This window comes from Hyla sarda, chromosome 11 (assembly GCF_029499605.1).
Source record: "Hyla sarda isolate aHylSar1 chromosome 11, aHylSar1.hap1, whole genome shotgun sequence".
In the NCBI taxonomy this organism is placed as follows: Eukaryota; Metazoa; Chordata; class Amphibia; order Anura; family Hylidae; genus Hyla; species Hyla sarda.
The window spans coordinates 95,729,743-95,746,504 of NC_079199.1; the positions used below are offsets into that span (position 1 = coordinate 95,729,743).

Genomic DNA, 16,762 nt, shown 5'->3' on the forward strand with positions numbered 1-16,762 from the left:
TTCTCCTCAGTCTGTCCCTTATGCCCCCTCCTTTCTCCTCAGTCTGTCCCTTATGCCCCCTCCTTTCTCCTCAGTCTGTCCCTTATGCCCCTCCTTTCTCCCCAGTCTGTCCCTTATGCCCTCTCCTTTCTCCTCAGTCTGTCCCTTATGCCCCCTCCTTTCTCCTCAGTCTGTCCCTTATGCCCCCTCCTTTCTCCTCAGTCTGTCCCTTATGCCCCCTCCTTTCTCCTCAGTCTGTCCCTTATGCCCCCTCCTTTCTCCTCAGTCTGTCCCTTATGCCCCCTCCTTTCTCCTCAGTCTGTCCCTTATGCCCCCTCCTTTCTCCTCAGTCTGTCCCTTATGCCCCCTCCTTTCTCCTCAGTCTGTCCCTTATGCCCCCTCCTTTCTCCTCCTTTTCCCTCATGCCCCCCACCCCCACATTCGGCCCCTCTTAGTCCCCAGTGTTGTCTGTCGTCATTCCCGCCCCTCCCGCGGTCTATCTAGCCACTCCCACACAGTAGCCTAGTCACATGGTCATGACGTCACGGCAGGTCCTTCAGCTGACTAGCAGCTTGCTTCCGGCTTCCGGTGTCAGTGATGGCGGCTCCGGTGACTCTGCTCTCTGTCTCCAGATGGATCCTACTTATTTTGCCGCTCCTGGCGCTGTGCGGGGCGGACACCGAGGTGCTGAGCTCCGGCACAGAGAAGTTTAGGGTGGAGGGACGGGCGGTGGTCCCCGGGGTGCGGCCTCAGGACTGGGTGAGCGGAGCCCGGGTGCTGGTGGACGGAGAGGAGCACGTCGGCTTCCTGAGGTAACTGCTGTGGCCGGGTATTACTGAGGAGGACAGGAAGGGCCCTATAAGGCCGTGTTCACACACAGGACGGCAGATTAAATCCGCTGCAGCATTACAGTCCTGTGTGAACAGTCTCCAAGGACAGTGTTTTCCAACCAGTGTGCCTCCAGCTGTTGCAAAACTACAACTCCCAGCATGTCTGGACAGTCACTGAGGTTGTAGTTTTGCAACAGCTGGAGGGCCACAGTTTGGAAGACAGGACACCTGTCATTTGACAGGTGTTCTGCTCCTCTATAGTAATCTGCTGCTTACTGTCCGGCTATCACGGATCGTGCTTTGCCGATTAACCCCTTCCCAGCTGGGCTGGTGAATAGGGGTGGGGGAGGTGGCATTATACTTGATCGCAGCTTCGTGTCTGGACCGAAATTTAAAGGAGTTAAAAAAAACCTACCCCCCCCCCCCCCCCCCTATCCTAAAGATGTGTGATAAGTTTTAGATCGCAGGGGGTCTGACCGCTGGGACCCCCTCGATCTCCCATATGGGGCCCCTGCAGACCGTGGGAAGGGGGGCGTGTCGACCACCGCACAAAGCGACGGCTGACACCACCCCCCCCCCCCCCCTCAATAAAACACTATGGGAAAGCCGGAGATCTGCCATAGAGCTGTATTGAGGGGGCATGTCGTTCGCCGCCTCTTGTGGTGGATGACACTCGCCATCTGGCTGGAGAGCCGGGGCCCCATACAGGAGATTGCGGGGGTCCCAGTGGTCGGACCCCCCCGCAATCTAAAACATCCCCTATCCTTATGATAGGGGATACGTTTTTCAATCTGGGACTAGGGCTGGGCGGTTTGGCAAAATATGTGTATCACAGTATTTTTTCTAACTTATGGCGGTTCCTTGGCATATAACGGTATCCCCCCCCCCCCCCCAAATTAATGATTAGCCCAGTGCTGCGCTGTCCCCATCGGGGGAATACTCACATCACCCGCAAGCGCTGCCCTCCTCGCCCTCCTGTTTGTTGCGGCCGCCGGCGCTGACACTCTATACTGTATCCCTATGCCCGGGCTGCAAAAGGTAAACAAAAATAAACTTTAACGCATGTTCCCACGTCGGCCTTACGCTCTTCCTGGGGACGTAAACGTCGGAGACACGTCAGTCTATCTCCAGCGATGTTCTGCCTCAACCGGTGATAGGTTGCGCCCACTGTCATGTAAGGAGCCGGCTTCTTACATAACAGTGCGCTCAACCTATCACCGGCCGAGGCAGAACATCGCTGCGGCCAGTGATAGGCTGACGACTCGCCGACATTCACGTCCCCAGGAAGCAGGTCCGGACCGACGGAGAAGGTGAGTTAAAGTTTATTTTGTTTACCTATTGCAGCCCGGGCATAGGGATACAGTATAGAGCAGCGGTCTGCAACCTGCGGACCTCCAGATGTTGCAAAACTACAACTCCCAGCATGCCCGGACAGCCAACGGCTGTCCGGGCATGCTGGGAGTTGTAGTTTTGCAACATCTGGAGGTTGAAGACCACCGTGCAGAGTGTCGGCACCGGCGGCCACAACAAACAGGAGGACGAGGAGGGCAGCGCTTGCGGGGGACATATGTGAGTAGTACCCCAATGGGGACAACGCAGCACTGGGCTGATAATTAATTGGGGGGGGGAAGGCAGAAGAGCGCTCGCAGGTCACATATGATTAGTTCCCCGATGTGGGCGCAGCGCTGGGCTGACAATTCATTCATTCCCGAGGGGGAGGGGCCAAACTGGTATTGCGTTATGGGTTAAAATTCATGTCGTGCAGCACAAAAATTTTGGCATTCGGTATGAACTGGTATACTGCTCAGCACTAGAGATGAGCGAACTTACAGTAAATTCAATTCGTCACGATCTTCTCGGCTCGGCAGTTGATGACTTTTCCTGCATAAATTAGTTCAGCTTTCCGGTGCTCCCGTGGGCTGGAAAAGGTGGATACAGTCCTAGGAGACTTTTTCCTAGGACTGTATTCACCTTTTCCAGCCCACCGGAAAGCTGAACTCCTTTATGCAGGATAAGTAATCAACTGCCGAGCCGAGAAGTTTGGGACTACTCCTTTAAGGGGAACACCGGGGGAAATAAAACGTTCTCAGCCTGGTGATCGTGCATTGTAAACCCTAGAAGGACGCAGGGCGTACAGGTACTTAGCGCCCTAGAACTTACTTGTACGTCCTGAATCCCGCTGTACGTCCTGTGCTCTCATCATATACCATCGGTCTCGGCAGCCAGGGGACCCCCCCCCCCCTGTAATGGATGACATTAGCGATTATGCTGATGTCCGCCATTAACCCTTTAGATGCTGTGATCAGTATTGGTCAAGGCATCTCCAGTGGTTCCGGTGGCTGTTTTTAACGCCCGCAGGTATCCGGTCTGCAAAGATGGCGGACATAGTCGTCTTCTCTGCACAGCACTGATCAGTATCTGCAATAAATAGTCCCCTGTGGGGACTAAAATGGTGTTAGAAAAAATAAATAATAAAAAATAATTTAATGAAAGTAAATAAGCCCCTCCTCCAATTAAAAATACAATCCCCTCCCGATCTGACATAGTACAACTGTTGGCAAAAAACAAGCCCTCAAATGGGTCTGTAGGTGGAAAAATAAGAGTTATGGCTCTTAGAAGGTGAGAAGGGGAAAAAAAATAAAATGCGAAAATGAGAATTTCCTGTGTCCTTAAAGGGGTATTCCGGCCTTATCCCCTATCCTTTGGATAGGGGATAAGATGTCTGATCACAGGGATCCCGCCGCTGGGGACCCCCACTATCTCCATGCCCGAGTGCTGTTCCCGAGACGTCACGGCCACGCCCCCTTCGTGACACCATGCCCCTCCATTCATGTCTATGGGAGGGGGGCCATGAGGCAAAGACTTCTAAGGCCGGAATGCCCCTTTAATTATTGGAGCAGAGCGCCAGAGCCACAAAGTATAAGGAGTTAAAGGGGTACTCCGGTCAAATTTTTTAATTTTTTAATTTTATTTTTTTTAAATCAACTGGTGCCAGAAAGTTAAACAGATTAATTACTTCTATTAAAAAATCTTAATCCTTCCAGTACTTATTAGCTTCTGAATACTACAGAGGAAAGTGCTCTCTGATGACACGTGTCTCGGGAAACGCCCAGTTGAGAAACAAATCCCCATAGCAAACCTCTTCTAAACTGGGCGTTTCCCGAGACACCTGTCATCAGAGAGCACTTGGACAGAAAAGGACAACCTTAACTTCAGAAGCTCATAAGTACTGAAAGGATTAAGATTTTTTTAATAGAAGTAATTTACAAATCTGTTTAACTTTCTGGAGCCAGTTGGTATATATAAAAAAGTTTTTTTTTCCTGGAGTACCATTTTAACCCTTAACTAGAGTTCATGTTACTACTGTTCCACACTGGCATCCCAAACCTGTGAATTAGAGCAGTGTGTTAACATGCAGAATACTGTGATGTACGGAGACGACCTTAGATCCTCCTCCCTAATAATCCTAAATCTTATGTTTTCAGGACTGATGGCAGCTTTGTGGTCCATGATGTACCTTCCGGCTCCTACGTTGTAGAAGTCGTATCTCCAGCTTACCGTTTTGAACCCGCCCGTGTGGACATCACGTCCAAGGGGAAAATGAGGTAAGTACCCGGGCATAGGACATGTCATGTGGGGTAGGGGGGAGATAGAATGGCAGCCTTGCAGTCAGCTGTGATTTTGGAGGTAAGATAACAAAGCATTCTCGGTGCACTCTGAAAACAATGGAGTTGTTTTTGGGATGTCACTTTTTGTTAATGGGATCCTGATTATTTCACTTATAGGTCACGGGGGAGATTTATCCCCTGTTTAGAGGAATAGTGGTGCAGTTGCCCATAGCAACAAATCAGGTCGCTTCTTTCATTTTCCACAGGCCTTATTAAAAAACAAAGAAGCAATCTGGTTGCTATGGGTAACTGCACCGCTCTTCCTCTGCACAGGTTTTGATAAATCTCCCCTGTAGTATTTATTGTATGTTCACACAGCTAAAATCTGCGCTTATTTGGATGCATAATCCACACAGATCTCCACATTCAAATCACTGCATAATAGTAAATAAATAAGGTCTTTATTAATAGAAACTTAATAGGCAGTCTTAAAAATACCTAAATGCAATCAGGTTAGAAGCTTAGAGATTTCCAAATGAAAAATAATACAATAAAAACACAGTGTGACCTTTGTTTGGATGTTATATTTTTCCTAAGGGATCTGCAAGGGGCAAAATCTGTTGGCTCAACCATGTCCCCTCACATACTGCATCCTCACTTATTGCCCCCGGCCATGTCCCCTCACATACTGCATCCTCACTTATTGCCCCCGGCCATGTCCCCTCACATACTGCATCCTCACTTATTGCCCCCGGCCATGTCCCCTCACATACTGCATCCTCACTTATTGCCCCCGGCCATGTCCCCTCACATACTGCATCCTCACTTATTGCCCCCGGCCATGTCCCCTCACATACTGCATCCTCACTTATTGCCCCCGGCCATGTCCCCTCACATACTGCATCCTCACTTATTGCCCCCGGCCATGTCCCCTCACATACTGCATCCTCACTTATTGCCCCCGGCCATGTCCCCTCACATACTGCATCCTCACTTATTGCCCCCGGCCATGTCCCCTCACATACTGCATCCTCACTTATTGCCCCCGGCCATGTCCCCTCACATACTGCATCCTCACTTATTGCCCCCGGCCATGTCCCCTCACATACTGCATCCTCACTTATTGACCCCGGCCATGTCCCCTCACATACTGCATCCTCACTTATTGCCCCAGCCATGTCCCCTCACATACTGCATCCTCACTTATTGCCCCCGGCCATGTCCCCTCACATACTGCATCCTCACTTATTGCCCCCGGCCATGTCCCCTCACATACTGCATCCTCACTTATTGCCCCCGTCCATGTCCCCTCACATACTGCATCCTCACTTATTGCCCCCGGCCATGTCCCCTCCCTTATTGCCCCAGCCATGTCCCCTCACATACTGCATCCTCACTTATTGCCCCCGGCCATGTCCCCTCACATACTGCATCCTCACTTATTGCCCCCGGCCATGTCCCCTCCCTTATTGCCCCAGCCATGTCCCCTCACATACTGCATCCTCACTTATTGCCCCCGGCCATGTCCCCTCACATACTGCATCCTCACTTATTGCCCCCGGCCATGTCCCCCTCACATACTGCATCCTCACTTATTGCCCCCGGCCATGTCCCCCTCACATACTGCATCCTCACTTATTGCCCCCGGCCATGTCCCCCTCACATACTGCATCCTCACTTATTGCCCCCGGCCATGTCCCCCTCACATACTGCATCCTCACTTATTGCCCCCGGCCATGTCCCCCTCACATACTGCATCCTCACTTATTGCCCCCGGCCATGTCCCCCTCACATACTGCATCCTCACTTATTGCCCCCGGCCATGTCCCCTCACATACTGCATCCTCACTTATTGCCCCCGGCCATGTCTCCTCACATACTGCATCCTCACTTATTGCCCCCGGCCATGTCCCCCTCACATACTGCATCCTCACTTATTGCCCCCGGCCATGTCCCCTCACATACTGCATCCTCACTTATTGCCCCCGGCCATGTCCCCTCACATACTGCATCCTCACTTGTTGCCCCCGGCCATGTCCCCTCACATACTGCATCCTCACTTGTTGCCCCCCTCACATATTGCCCCCATACTACAAGCCTAATAAAAACCCACACCACTCGCCTCTCCATTGTTCCCTCACAGCTTCATTTGCTCCTCTCCCTGTGACTCCTATTATTTCTGTGTGCGCAGCGTTATGAAGACCCTCCATCATGTTCCTGCAGAAGCGTGCTGTGTACATGGTGTCTGTCTTCAAGGCGCACACAAAGTGGTCCTTGTTCGGGCATCCTGAACGCGAGTTCTCAATCCCAGTGATACACCCTTATCCCCTGGTGCTGTAGGCCGGTCACTCTCCTTGCCTGAAGTAGGGTTAAATGCTTGAAGAACTGACCTGCCCAGAACTCCGTGTCCCGAGCGTCAGGTCATATGATTTCCACAACCCTGCCTTGGGATACAACCACACAAGGTGTAATAGATGCATAAAAACATATGCAGGTTTTTTTATTCTGTGCCATGTGTTTTCCCCCTTGCTGTAGAACTGTACCCCTTTTTAATTAGTTGTGTTTAAAAATTAATTTTTTTATGTATATCTGAGTCCATTATGGTTATATGCATACAGTGGTCCCTCAAGTAAAAAATTTTAAAGGAGTAGTTATAGATGAGTCTCCTGGAAGTGGCCATTCCGATCTCCCACATGAAGGCCGACACGACCCCTCCATGTATCTCTATGGGAGAGGCGGTGATGCAGAGTTTGTGCTTCCCTGCCTCTCCCATAGAGCTGTATGGAGGGGGAGTGTTGTTGACCTCAGTGAGAGCCGTGCAGAACTGCGGTAATGCTAGGTCCCCGTACAGAGATCATGGGGGTCCCAGTGGTCAGAACCCCCCCCACGATCAGACCCTTATCCGCTATCCTGCAGATAGGGGATAAACGTCTAACACTGCAGTACTCCATTAAAGCGTATTAACTCTTTTTATTCTTTCCAAAGGGCAAGATATGTAAATCACATAAAAACCACAGAAGTCCTCCGCCTGCCTTATCCTCTCCAGATGAAGTCGTCGGGGCCCCCTTCCTATTTCATTAAACGGGAGACCTGGGGATGGACGGACTTTCTCATGAACCCCATGGTAGGTGTCCAGCGTATTTGTCAGTTCTCTATACGTATCGCATAGATGTGGTGTAAATAGTGAATCGCCATTTATCATCATGTTGTTTTTTAGGTATGTACTTAAAGGGGTTATCCAGGAATTAAAACAGAGCTGATTCCTTTCAAAAAGAGCCCCACCTCTTTCTTCAGGTTGTGTGAGGTATTACAACTTGGCTCCTTTTGCTGCAATAGAACTGAGCTGTAATGCCACACACATGAGAACAAGAGGTGGTGCTCTTTTTGGAAGAAATCCGCTCTGTGTTTTTATCCCTGGATAACCCCTTTCCAAAAACAGCACCACCCCCTGTCCTCAGGTTGTGTATGGTATTACAGCTCAATTCTATCGCGGCAAATGGACACTTATTTAGAGCATGGTGTTGCACTTTCACACAGCTTTCCTGTATGGACATTAGACCCCCGACCCCATCCCCCCCAAAGAACACCATAAAACCAAGTGGGCATGTTTTCTGTGGATCAATTTCAGCGTAAATCCACATTAGGACTATCAAGTAATGGAAGCGACTTGGAACAAGGTCTAGTTATTGGTGCTAGACAACCTTGTGAGTAGAGACGAACTTCTCGGCTCGGCAGTTTGACTTTTCCTGCATAAATTAATTCAGCTTTCAGGTGCTCCGGTGGGCTGGAAAAGGTGGATACAGTCCTAGGAAAGAGTCTCCTAGGACTGTATCCACCTTTTCCAGCCCACCAGAGCACCGGAAAGCTGAACTAATTTTTGCAGGAAAAGTCAAACTGTCAAGCCGAGAAGTTCGTGACGAATCGAATTTACTGTAAGTTCGCTCATCTCTACTTGTGAGGCTTGCCTCCAAGTTGCGGCCATCTAGAAGTTGCAGAACTACAACTCCCAGCATGCCCGGACAGCCGTTGGCTGTCCGGGCATGCTGGGAGTTGTAGTTTTGCAACATTCCTGTTTATCAATATCTGCAGGAAATTGTAGATCCACAGAGGAATTCTGCAAGTAAATTTTTTTCCTGGCTAAATTTCCTCAGTGTGAACAGACCCCAAGGCTAAGTTCACACTGAGGAAGCTCCAGACAGAAACATTCCGCCCGGACATTGAGTGCATTCCGATTCCGCCTAAAGAATAAACCAGATCGTTCTTTTTGCGGCAGAATATCAGCCGCAGAAATTCCGCAGTTTGCATTGTGCAGCGGGATCCCATTGCAATCAATGGGGTTCTGCTGCATCGGAATTTCCTAGTAGAATTTCAAAGGGAAATTCCACTCCGTAGTGTAAACCTAGCTTTAAAGGTGTACCCCACTGGCCAGTGTTCGGAACATTTAGTTCCAAACTCTGTGCACGCGCTGGTGGTGTTGGCCCCGCCCTCTCAATGCAAGTCTATGGGAGTGGGTGTGGTGTCCGTCACACCCCCTCCCATAGACTTGCATTTACGGGGCGGGGTGTTGACGGCACCAGGGGGCGGCGCATGCACAGCGTTCGGAACTAAATGTTCCGAACGCTGGCCAGTGTAGTACCCCTTAAGAGAATGCTACATCTTACCAAGCATCATTGGCAAATAATTCTGGGGATGGGCCATAGTAAATCTCCAAGGTTGTAACTATGTTCTTTTTATGGAACCCAAACAATCATTGGTAACACTCAGTAGTAAAGTCCTTCTTTGATCTGTACAGGTGATGATGATGGTCCTACCGCTGCTGATCTTTGTGCTGCTTCCTAAGGTTGTGAACACTAGTGACCCAGAAATGAGGCGGGTGAGTAATTGGGCGTCAGGAAAGGGGCATGTGTGTAAGTAGAGTTCAGATAACAATAGGACCCCGGGACTATAGGTCATAGAGAGAGAGAAAAAAAAGATAGATGGAAGACAGATATGGGATGGAGAGATAGGAGTATCACAGAAAAAGTGATAGTCTATTGACCAAATTGTCAATCACAGAGAAATAGACTAGGATGGCCCCGACATATGATAATTTCAACATACGATGGCCTCAGAAGCCATCTCATGTTGAAGGCAGCATCAACATACGATGCTTTTGTATGTCGGGGCCATCGCATAAACGGCTATCCGGCAGCGCAGACTGTTTCAGCTGCCACCGGATAGCCGTTAAAGGTGCCCCGTGTGGTCCGGTGACGATCACTTACATGTCCCTGGCGCTCTGGACCGTCCTCTTCGGGATCCCCTCCATCGTCGACATCACGTCGCTGCGCACGCCGTTCCGTCATCCAATAGGAGCAGGGTGCGTACCGACATGATGACGGTGATAAGGAACGACAATCCCGGGCAGCGGAGATGGTCTGGAGCGGTGGGGACTCAACGGGGACGCGGCGACAGCGATGGACGGCGACATCCAGGGCAGCAGTGGCTGTCCGGAGCGGCGGGGACAGGTGAGTATACCTTCCTATACTTTACATTGCACGGATCCCTCAACATACGATGGTTTCAACAAACGATGGTTCATTTTAAAACTAATTACCATCGTATGTTGAGGAACACTGTATTTAAAACATAACTTTTATTCTAAAGCCCGTAAATGAGGGGTACCACACAAAAAATTTTAAATCAGTAAATTCTGAAAAGATAGTCGGGGGTCGCGTGACTAGTTAGCTTGGAGGAGTCTCGTATGTTATTGGAATTAACCGGACAAATCGATCCACCAACTAAGGACGGCCATGCACCACCACCCACAGAATTAAGAAAGGGCGATCAACCTGTCAGTCCTTTCCGTGTCTGGGCCGGGTGAGGTTTCCCATGTTAACTAGTTACGTGACCTCCGGCTATCTGTGAATTTTAGTGATTTAAAAAATTTTGTGATGTTCCCCTCGTTTATGGGCTTTAGAATAAGTTATGTTTTAAATAGTCTATTTCTCTGTGATTGATGGAGAGAGAGATTGATTAATGGTAGAGGTAGATAGATCTGAGAGAGATGGAAAGAGAGATATTAATTATTAGAGAGGTGAGAGGAGGAGCGGGAGGTGAAGGGAGGGGTGAGAGGAGGGTAGGAGGAAGGGCAGGGGGAGGGGAGGGAGGAAGGGCAGGGGGAGGGGAGGGAGGAAGGGCAAGGGGAGGGGAGGGAGGAAGGGCAGGGGGAGGGGAGGGGAGGGAGGAAGGGCAGGGGGAGGGGAGGGGAGGGAGGAAGGGCAGGGGGAGGGGAGGGAGGAAGGGCAGGGGGAGGGGAGGGAGGAAGGGCAGGGGGAGGGGAGGGAGGAGGGGCGAGAGGAGGTGAGGAAGGACAGGCAGGAGGGAGGAGGGGCGAGAGGAGGAGGGAGGAAGGAAGGGCAGGGGGGAGGAGGGGCGAGAGGAGGAGGGAGGAAGGGCAGGGGGGAGGAGGAGGGAGGAAGGGCAGGGGGGAGGAGGGGCGAGAGGAGGAGGGAGGAAGGGCAGGGGGGAGGAGGGGCGAGAGGAGGAGGGAGGAAGGGCAGGGAGGAGGAGGGGTAAGAGGAGGAGGAGCGAAGGGCAGGGAGGAGGAGGGGCGAGAGGAGGAGGGAGGAAGGGCAGGGGGGAGGAGGGGCGAGAGGAGGAGGGAGGAAGGGCAGGGAGGAGGAGGGGTAAGAGGAGGAGGAGCGAAGGGCAGGGAGGAGGAGGGGCGAGAGGAGGAGATGGGAAGGAGAGGAGGGGGAAGAGAGGAGGGGTGAAGGAGGTAGCGAGAGAGAGACGTGAGAGCAGAGAGAGGTGATAGAAGGAGCGAGAGAGGTCAGAGCCGAGAGAGGTGTGTGTGTGTGTGGGGGGGGGGGGGGAGTGAGAGAGAGATATGAGAGAGATGCTTGACAATGGTCATGTCGCTGCATTTTGGTGAATAAAAGCCACATACTTGAATGCTATCTGTGAGTTCTGCTGTAGATAGATATGAGATAGATCTGAGGTAGGTAGATATTAGTGATTTACCAGCCTTCATGTTTTTCTCTTCAATTAAGGAAATGGAGCAATCCATGAACATGTTGAACTCCAACCCTGAGCTGCCGGATGTTTCTGAATTCATGACCCGGCTTTTTACATCAAAATCCTCCACCAAGTCCAGCAGTGGCAGCAAATCGGGGAAGAGCGTTGGGAAGAGGAGGTAGTGGTACGTGAGGCCCATAGATAACAAGAATGGAAATCTCCTCACTGAACCCATCCACCCACTCGGATATATTGTTGATCATACAGATTTTGCCTTGGTTTCTTCCTAGGAAGCTGGACTGTTGTTTTGTGCTTTTGTTTTGTTTGGGGCCCAGCAGGGATAATACATTAAAAAACTGCAACTGTTCAAAGGCTAAATGTATACGGATCGATAGATCTGTAGATTTGTCTTTATATACCTATCAGCGTGTAATCCCCTGCCTGGGTACAACTTGAGCATTGGAAGGGTCTCCATTTACACTGATGGTGGCAGCAGAATTCTCATAAACACTTGTATTTTTGGCTTGTTTGTGTCATTTGTATCTTAATATTGCACAAAACAGAATCTGTATATGTGGCTGGAAACAGCATTTTCTTAGCCTTCGTCCTTATAGTACTTTGTTTAGTAAGTGTATTTATGCTGTTAGTCAATGGTTGCATAGAATTAGATAAATCTGGCTGCTTTCTTGAAACGGCGCCATTCTTTACCGTAGGCTGCGTCTGATACTGCGACACGATCCCAGTTACTTCAGCAATAATTAACTTATCCCCATGCGCTCCATTGATATCTATAGGAGCGCCGAAAAGATCCGAGTACAGCACTTGGGCATCATCTGCGCTCCAATAGAAATGAATAAGGAAGGGGGGGGAGGGGTAGTGTACGGCCACACGCTCCTCACCTAGAGACCTGGAGTCCTGTCCCAGCAGTCCGACCCCCCGCGATCAGCTACCCGTGTTTTTCGCCATATAAGACGCACTTTTTCTTCCCCAAAACTGGGGGGAAAAAGTCGCTGCGTCTTATATGGGGAATACACCCCCTATCGCGGCGGTCCCTGCGGCCATCAACGGCCGGGACCCGCAGCTAATACAGGACATTACTGATCGCGGTGATGCCCTGTATTAACCCTTCAGACGCGGCGATCAAAGCTGACCTCCGCGTCTGAAGGGAAAGTGACACTAACCCAGCTGTTCAGTCGGGCTGTTCGGGACCGCCGCGATTTCACCGCGGCGGTCCCGAACAGCCCCACTGAATAGCCGGGTTAGTGCTTACAGGACACCGGGAGGGACCTTACCTGCCTCTTCGGTGTCTTCTCCGTTCAGGGATCCCCTGTATGGCCGGCGCTCTCCTTCCTCGTCGTCGCGTACGTGCATCGGCGTGTGTAACGACGTGATGACGGCGACGGAGAGCGAGGATACCCCTCCGGCAGCAGAGCGACGGGGACACGGCGACAGCGATGGAGCGACATCCAGGGCAGCGGTGATGGGTCCGGAGCGGCGGGGACGCGTGAGTATTACCTCATATGCAGTGATCTTCAATCTGCGGACCTCCAGATGTTGCAAAACTACAACTCCCAGCATGCCCGGACAGCCAACGGCTGTCCGGGCATGCTGGGAGTTGTAGTTTTGCAACATCTGGAGGTCCGCAGGTTGAAGACCACTATTGGGTTCAAAATCTTAAATTTTTTAGATTTTGCACCTAATTTTGCACCTAATACGTCTTATACGCCGGTGCATCCTATAGGGCGAAAAATACGGTACTTGTCTCCTATCCTGTGGAGAAATTTTACTGGAGTTCTCCTTTAAAGGGGTTGTCCAGGATTAGAAACACAGAACTGATTTCTTTAAAAAAAAAAAAAAATAAATAAAAAAAGCACCACACCTGTCCTCAGGTTTTGTGTGGTATTGCAGCTCAGTTCCATTGAAGTGAATGGAGCCAAGCTGTAATACCGCACATAACCTGAGGACAGGTGTGACGCTGTTTTTGGAAGAAATTAGCTCTGGTTTTTTTGTTTTGTTTTTCTATTGCTGGACAAACCCATAAAGGTGATTTCACACTTTAGCCATGTACTTCTGTATCGGAAATTCAAGGCCGCCCTTGGACTTCTTTCTACCTTGGATGTGTATGAGGCTTATGCTGGGTTCACACCACGTTTTTGCAATACACTTCCCGTATAAGTTTTCTATGTGAAAACCGTACGGAACCGTATTGAAAACCGTATGCATTGACTCTCCGTTGAAAACTGTATGCTAAAAGATGCATCAGGTTGTGTCTGTTTTGCATCCTGTACAGTTTTGTCAGTTTTTTTACCCGTACCCAACACCATAGTCTACCACGTTTTTTGGTCCGGATGAAAAACTGTATTAAACCGTATATGTATTTTTTTGTTAACATGGGAGTCAATGGGAACCGTACAGAACGGTATGTGTGTACGTTTCCATCCGGTTTTTGACTTTGCCCAGTTTTTTTTTTTTTTTCTTGGAATTTCAATCAAACAAGTGAAACTTTATTCAAAATGGAGTGAAAATGTAAAAACGTATACGTTTTTTTTCTTACAAAACGGATGCAACCGGACACCATTTTGCAAACCGTATACGGTTTTTAACTGTATACGGGTGGAAATTTGTACACACGTTTTGATACAGTTTAGTCCGGTTTTGAGGAATCCGTTTTTCATCAAAAACCTGATACGGGAACTGTATTGCAAAAACGTGGTGTGAATGCACCCTAAGGCTAGGGTCACACCACGTTTTTCAAATACGGTTACCGTATAAAGTTTTCCGCTAAAAAATGTATGGCAAAAACCGCATACAACCGTATGACTCCAAACTAAAACGTATACGGTTTTTCCCCGTACGGTTCTGTCCGTTTGCCTCAGTTTTTGCCTCAGTTTTTGCCATCGGTTTTGCTATTTTGTTGGAATTTGATTTCCAGCAATTTAATAAAGTTACTATTGTTCTATTGAAATTCCTTCTGCGCATGTGTCAACTCCAAAAACGGATTAGAAAAACCGTGTGCAACCGTATTCTGAAATTCTGTGTACGGTTCTCATAGACAACAATGTTAAAAGAACCGCATACGGTTTTCCAACCGGAGGCAAAAACGTGGTCGACAGCGTTTTTGCCTACGGTTGAAAAATCGGCAAAACCGTATCCGAGGCAAAACGGATGCAACCGTACACAACATTTGGAATACGGTTTACAATACATTCTCTACGCATATGGTTTCGGATACGGTCGTATACATTTTTTTTTTTTTTTTTGCGGAAAACCGTATATGGTTACCGTATTTGGAAAAACGTGGTGTGAACCCAGCCTTAGCCCCATTGTCTTCAGTGGGGCTTGCCTTTGGGTTTTCTGCACAGAATCTGCAACTTTATTGCCACTGATTTTAAAATTTGCGTTAAATTCCGGATTCATGTGAACAGGGTTGAATAAAACCCATTGACTTGCATTGGATGTGGATTTTCACTCGGTTTTATCTGCCCCATATGAGCATGGTACAGTGTTTCCCAACCAGTGTGCCTCCAGCTGTTGCAAACTACAACTCCCAGCATGCCCGGACAGCCGAAGGCTGTCCGGGCATGCTGGGAGTTGCAGTTTTGCAACAGCTGGAGGCACACTGGTTGGGAAACACTGGCATAGTCTAATGGGATCTAGCCGCACTATCATCTGCAGCATATTTGCAAAATTGGCACTAACCTTAGAAGAAAGTAGCCATGTATTATTATTTTTTTTTTATATATATATAACGCCCCTTTTTAAGATAAATATGGAAGTGTTTTCTACACTTAAAGGAGTAGTCCAGTGGTGAAAAACGTATCCCTTATCCTAAGGATAGGGGATAAGTTTGAGATCGCGGGGGGTCCGACCGCTGGGGCCCCCTGCGATCTCTCTGTACTGGGGCCAGGCTCTCTCCGGCCAGATAGCGGGTGTCGACCTCCGCACGAAGCGGCGGCCGACACGCCCCCTCAATACATCTCAATGGCAGAGCCGGAGATTGCCGAAGGCAGCGCTCCGGCTCTGCCATAGAGTTGTATTGAGGGGGCGTGTCGGCTGCCGCTTCGTGCGGAGGTCGACACGCCCCCTTCCCGCGGGCTGTCGGGGCTCCGTACAGGAGATCGCAGGGGGCCCCAGCGGTCGGACCCCCCGCGATCTGCAACTTATCCCCTATCCTTAGGATAGGGGATAAGTTGTTCACCACTGGGTCACCACTGGACTACTCCTTTTAAAGCATTACTGTTATTAAAATACACTTTTGACATGTCAAAAGTTTCGATTGCATGGGGTCCCAGTCAGTGCGCTTAAGTCTCCTGCTGTCTGTCATATTCGACTCAGACTATAAAGGTGCAAATGAGTCTTGATCGGTTGGTCTGGGAGTGAATTCACCGGGTTATAACCTGCGATTGCCGCCCGATGCGATCTGAACTTTTGACCGGACCACACGTTATGTTAATAATGACAGTAAAGACTATGGTCACGCGTGCCGTATTGTACTGCTGCATATTTTCCTGCCCATTGAAGTCAATGAAAATACGCAGTTAAATACTAGAGATGAGCGAACTTACAGTAAATTTGATTCGTCACGAACTTCTCAGCTCGGCAGTTGATGACTTTTCCTGCATATATTAGTTCAGCTTTCCGGTGCTCCCGTGGGCTGGAAAAGGTGGATACAGTCCTAGGAGACTCTTTCCTAGGACTGTATCCACCTTTTCCAGCCAACCGGAGCACCGGAAAGCTGAACTAATTTATGCAGGAAAAGCCATCAACTGCCGAGCTGAGAAGTTAGTGACGAATCGAATTTACTGTAAGTTCGCTCATCTCTATTAAATACGGCACATGGGACCTTACCCTAAAGGTCTATTCGTAAGTACAATATTTGATGCTGCAGATCTGAAGCTGGGTTCGGTCATTTAGTTTTACATTGAAATCTGCAGCTTCAAATACGTGCGAGTACACCCTAAAGGAACACTGTAGACCGAGCCAATAATTCTGGTTTAACTGGGACGTTAGGCCGAACCCACCACTTTTGCAAGGGCCTATCGCAGTGATCCCCCCCCCCACCGCAGCTCTCCAGCGGTTGCACAACTGCAACTCCCAGCATGCCCTGACAACCTTTGGCATGCTGAGAGTTGTAGTTTCCCATCAGCTGCAGAGCCACTGGTTGTGGATCACTAGTCTGACTTGTAGATGCATTTGCCTGGCCGCTCCCGCACCTTCTTTATCGCCGACACAACCACTTTAATCTTCTGCCACGCCTTGTAGTCCTATTCCGTATATCTGTGTTTTCCTATAGGGGGCAGAATAACATCACTTTTCTTCACCAATTGATTCAGAGTATGGAACATATTC

At 49.6% G+C, this 16,762-nt stretch overlaps 1 protein-coding gene across 1 annotated transcript; it reads left to right on the top strand.

Annotated features, from left to right (window-relative positions):
- Positions 1-522: 522 nt before the first annotated feature.
- On the top strand, positions 523-14,814 carry EMC7 (ER membrane protein complex subunit 7). Its single transcript, XM_056545156.1, has 5 exons — positions 523-791; positions 4,295-4,414; positions 7,403-7,541; positions 9,210-9,290; positions 11,449-14,814. Exons 1-5 carry the CDS (start codon positions 577-579, stop codon positions 11,593-11,595), a joined length of 702 nt encoding a protein of 233 aa, XP_056401131.1. The 5' UTR covers positions 523-576; the 3' UTR covers positions 11,596-14,814.
- Positions 14,815-16,762: the final 1,948 nt, after the last annotated feature.

Coding starts and splice junctions, on each gene's coding strand:
- EMC7 (XM_056545156.1), top strand. CDS start 577: ATGGCGGCTCCGGTGACTCTGCTCTCTGTCTCCAGATGGATCCTACTT. Junction 792..4,294: donor GAGCACGTCGGCTTCCTGAG/GTAACTGCTGTG, acceptor TTATGTTTTCAG/GACTGATGGCAGCTTTGTGG. Junction 4,415..7,402: donor ACGTCCAAGGGGAAAATGAG/GTAAGTACCCGG, acceptor TTCTTTCCAAAG/GGCAAGATATGTAAATCACA.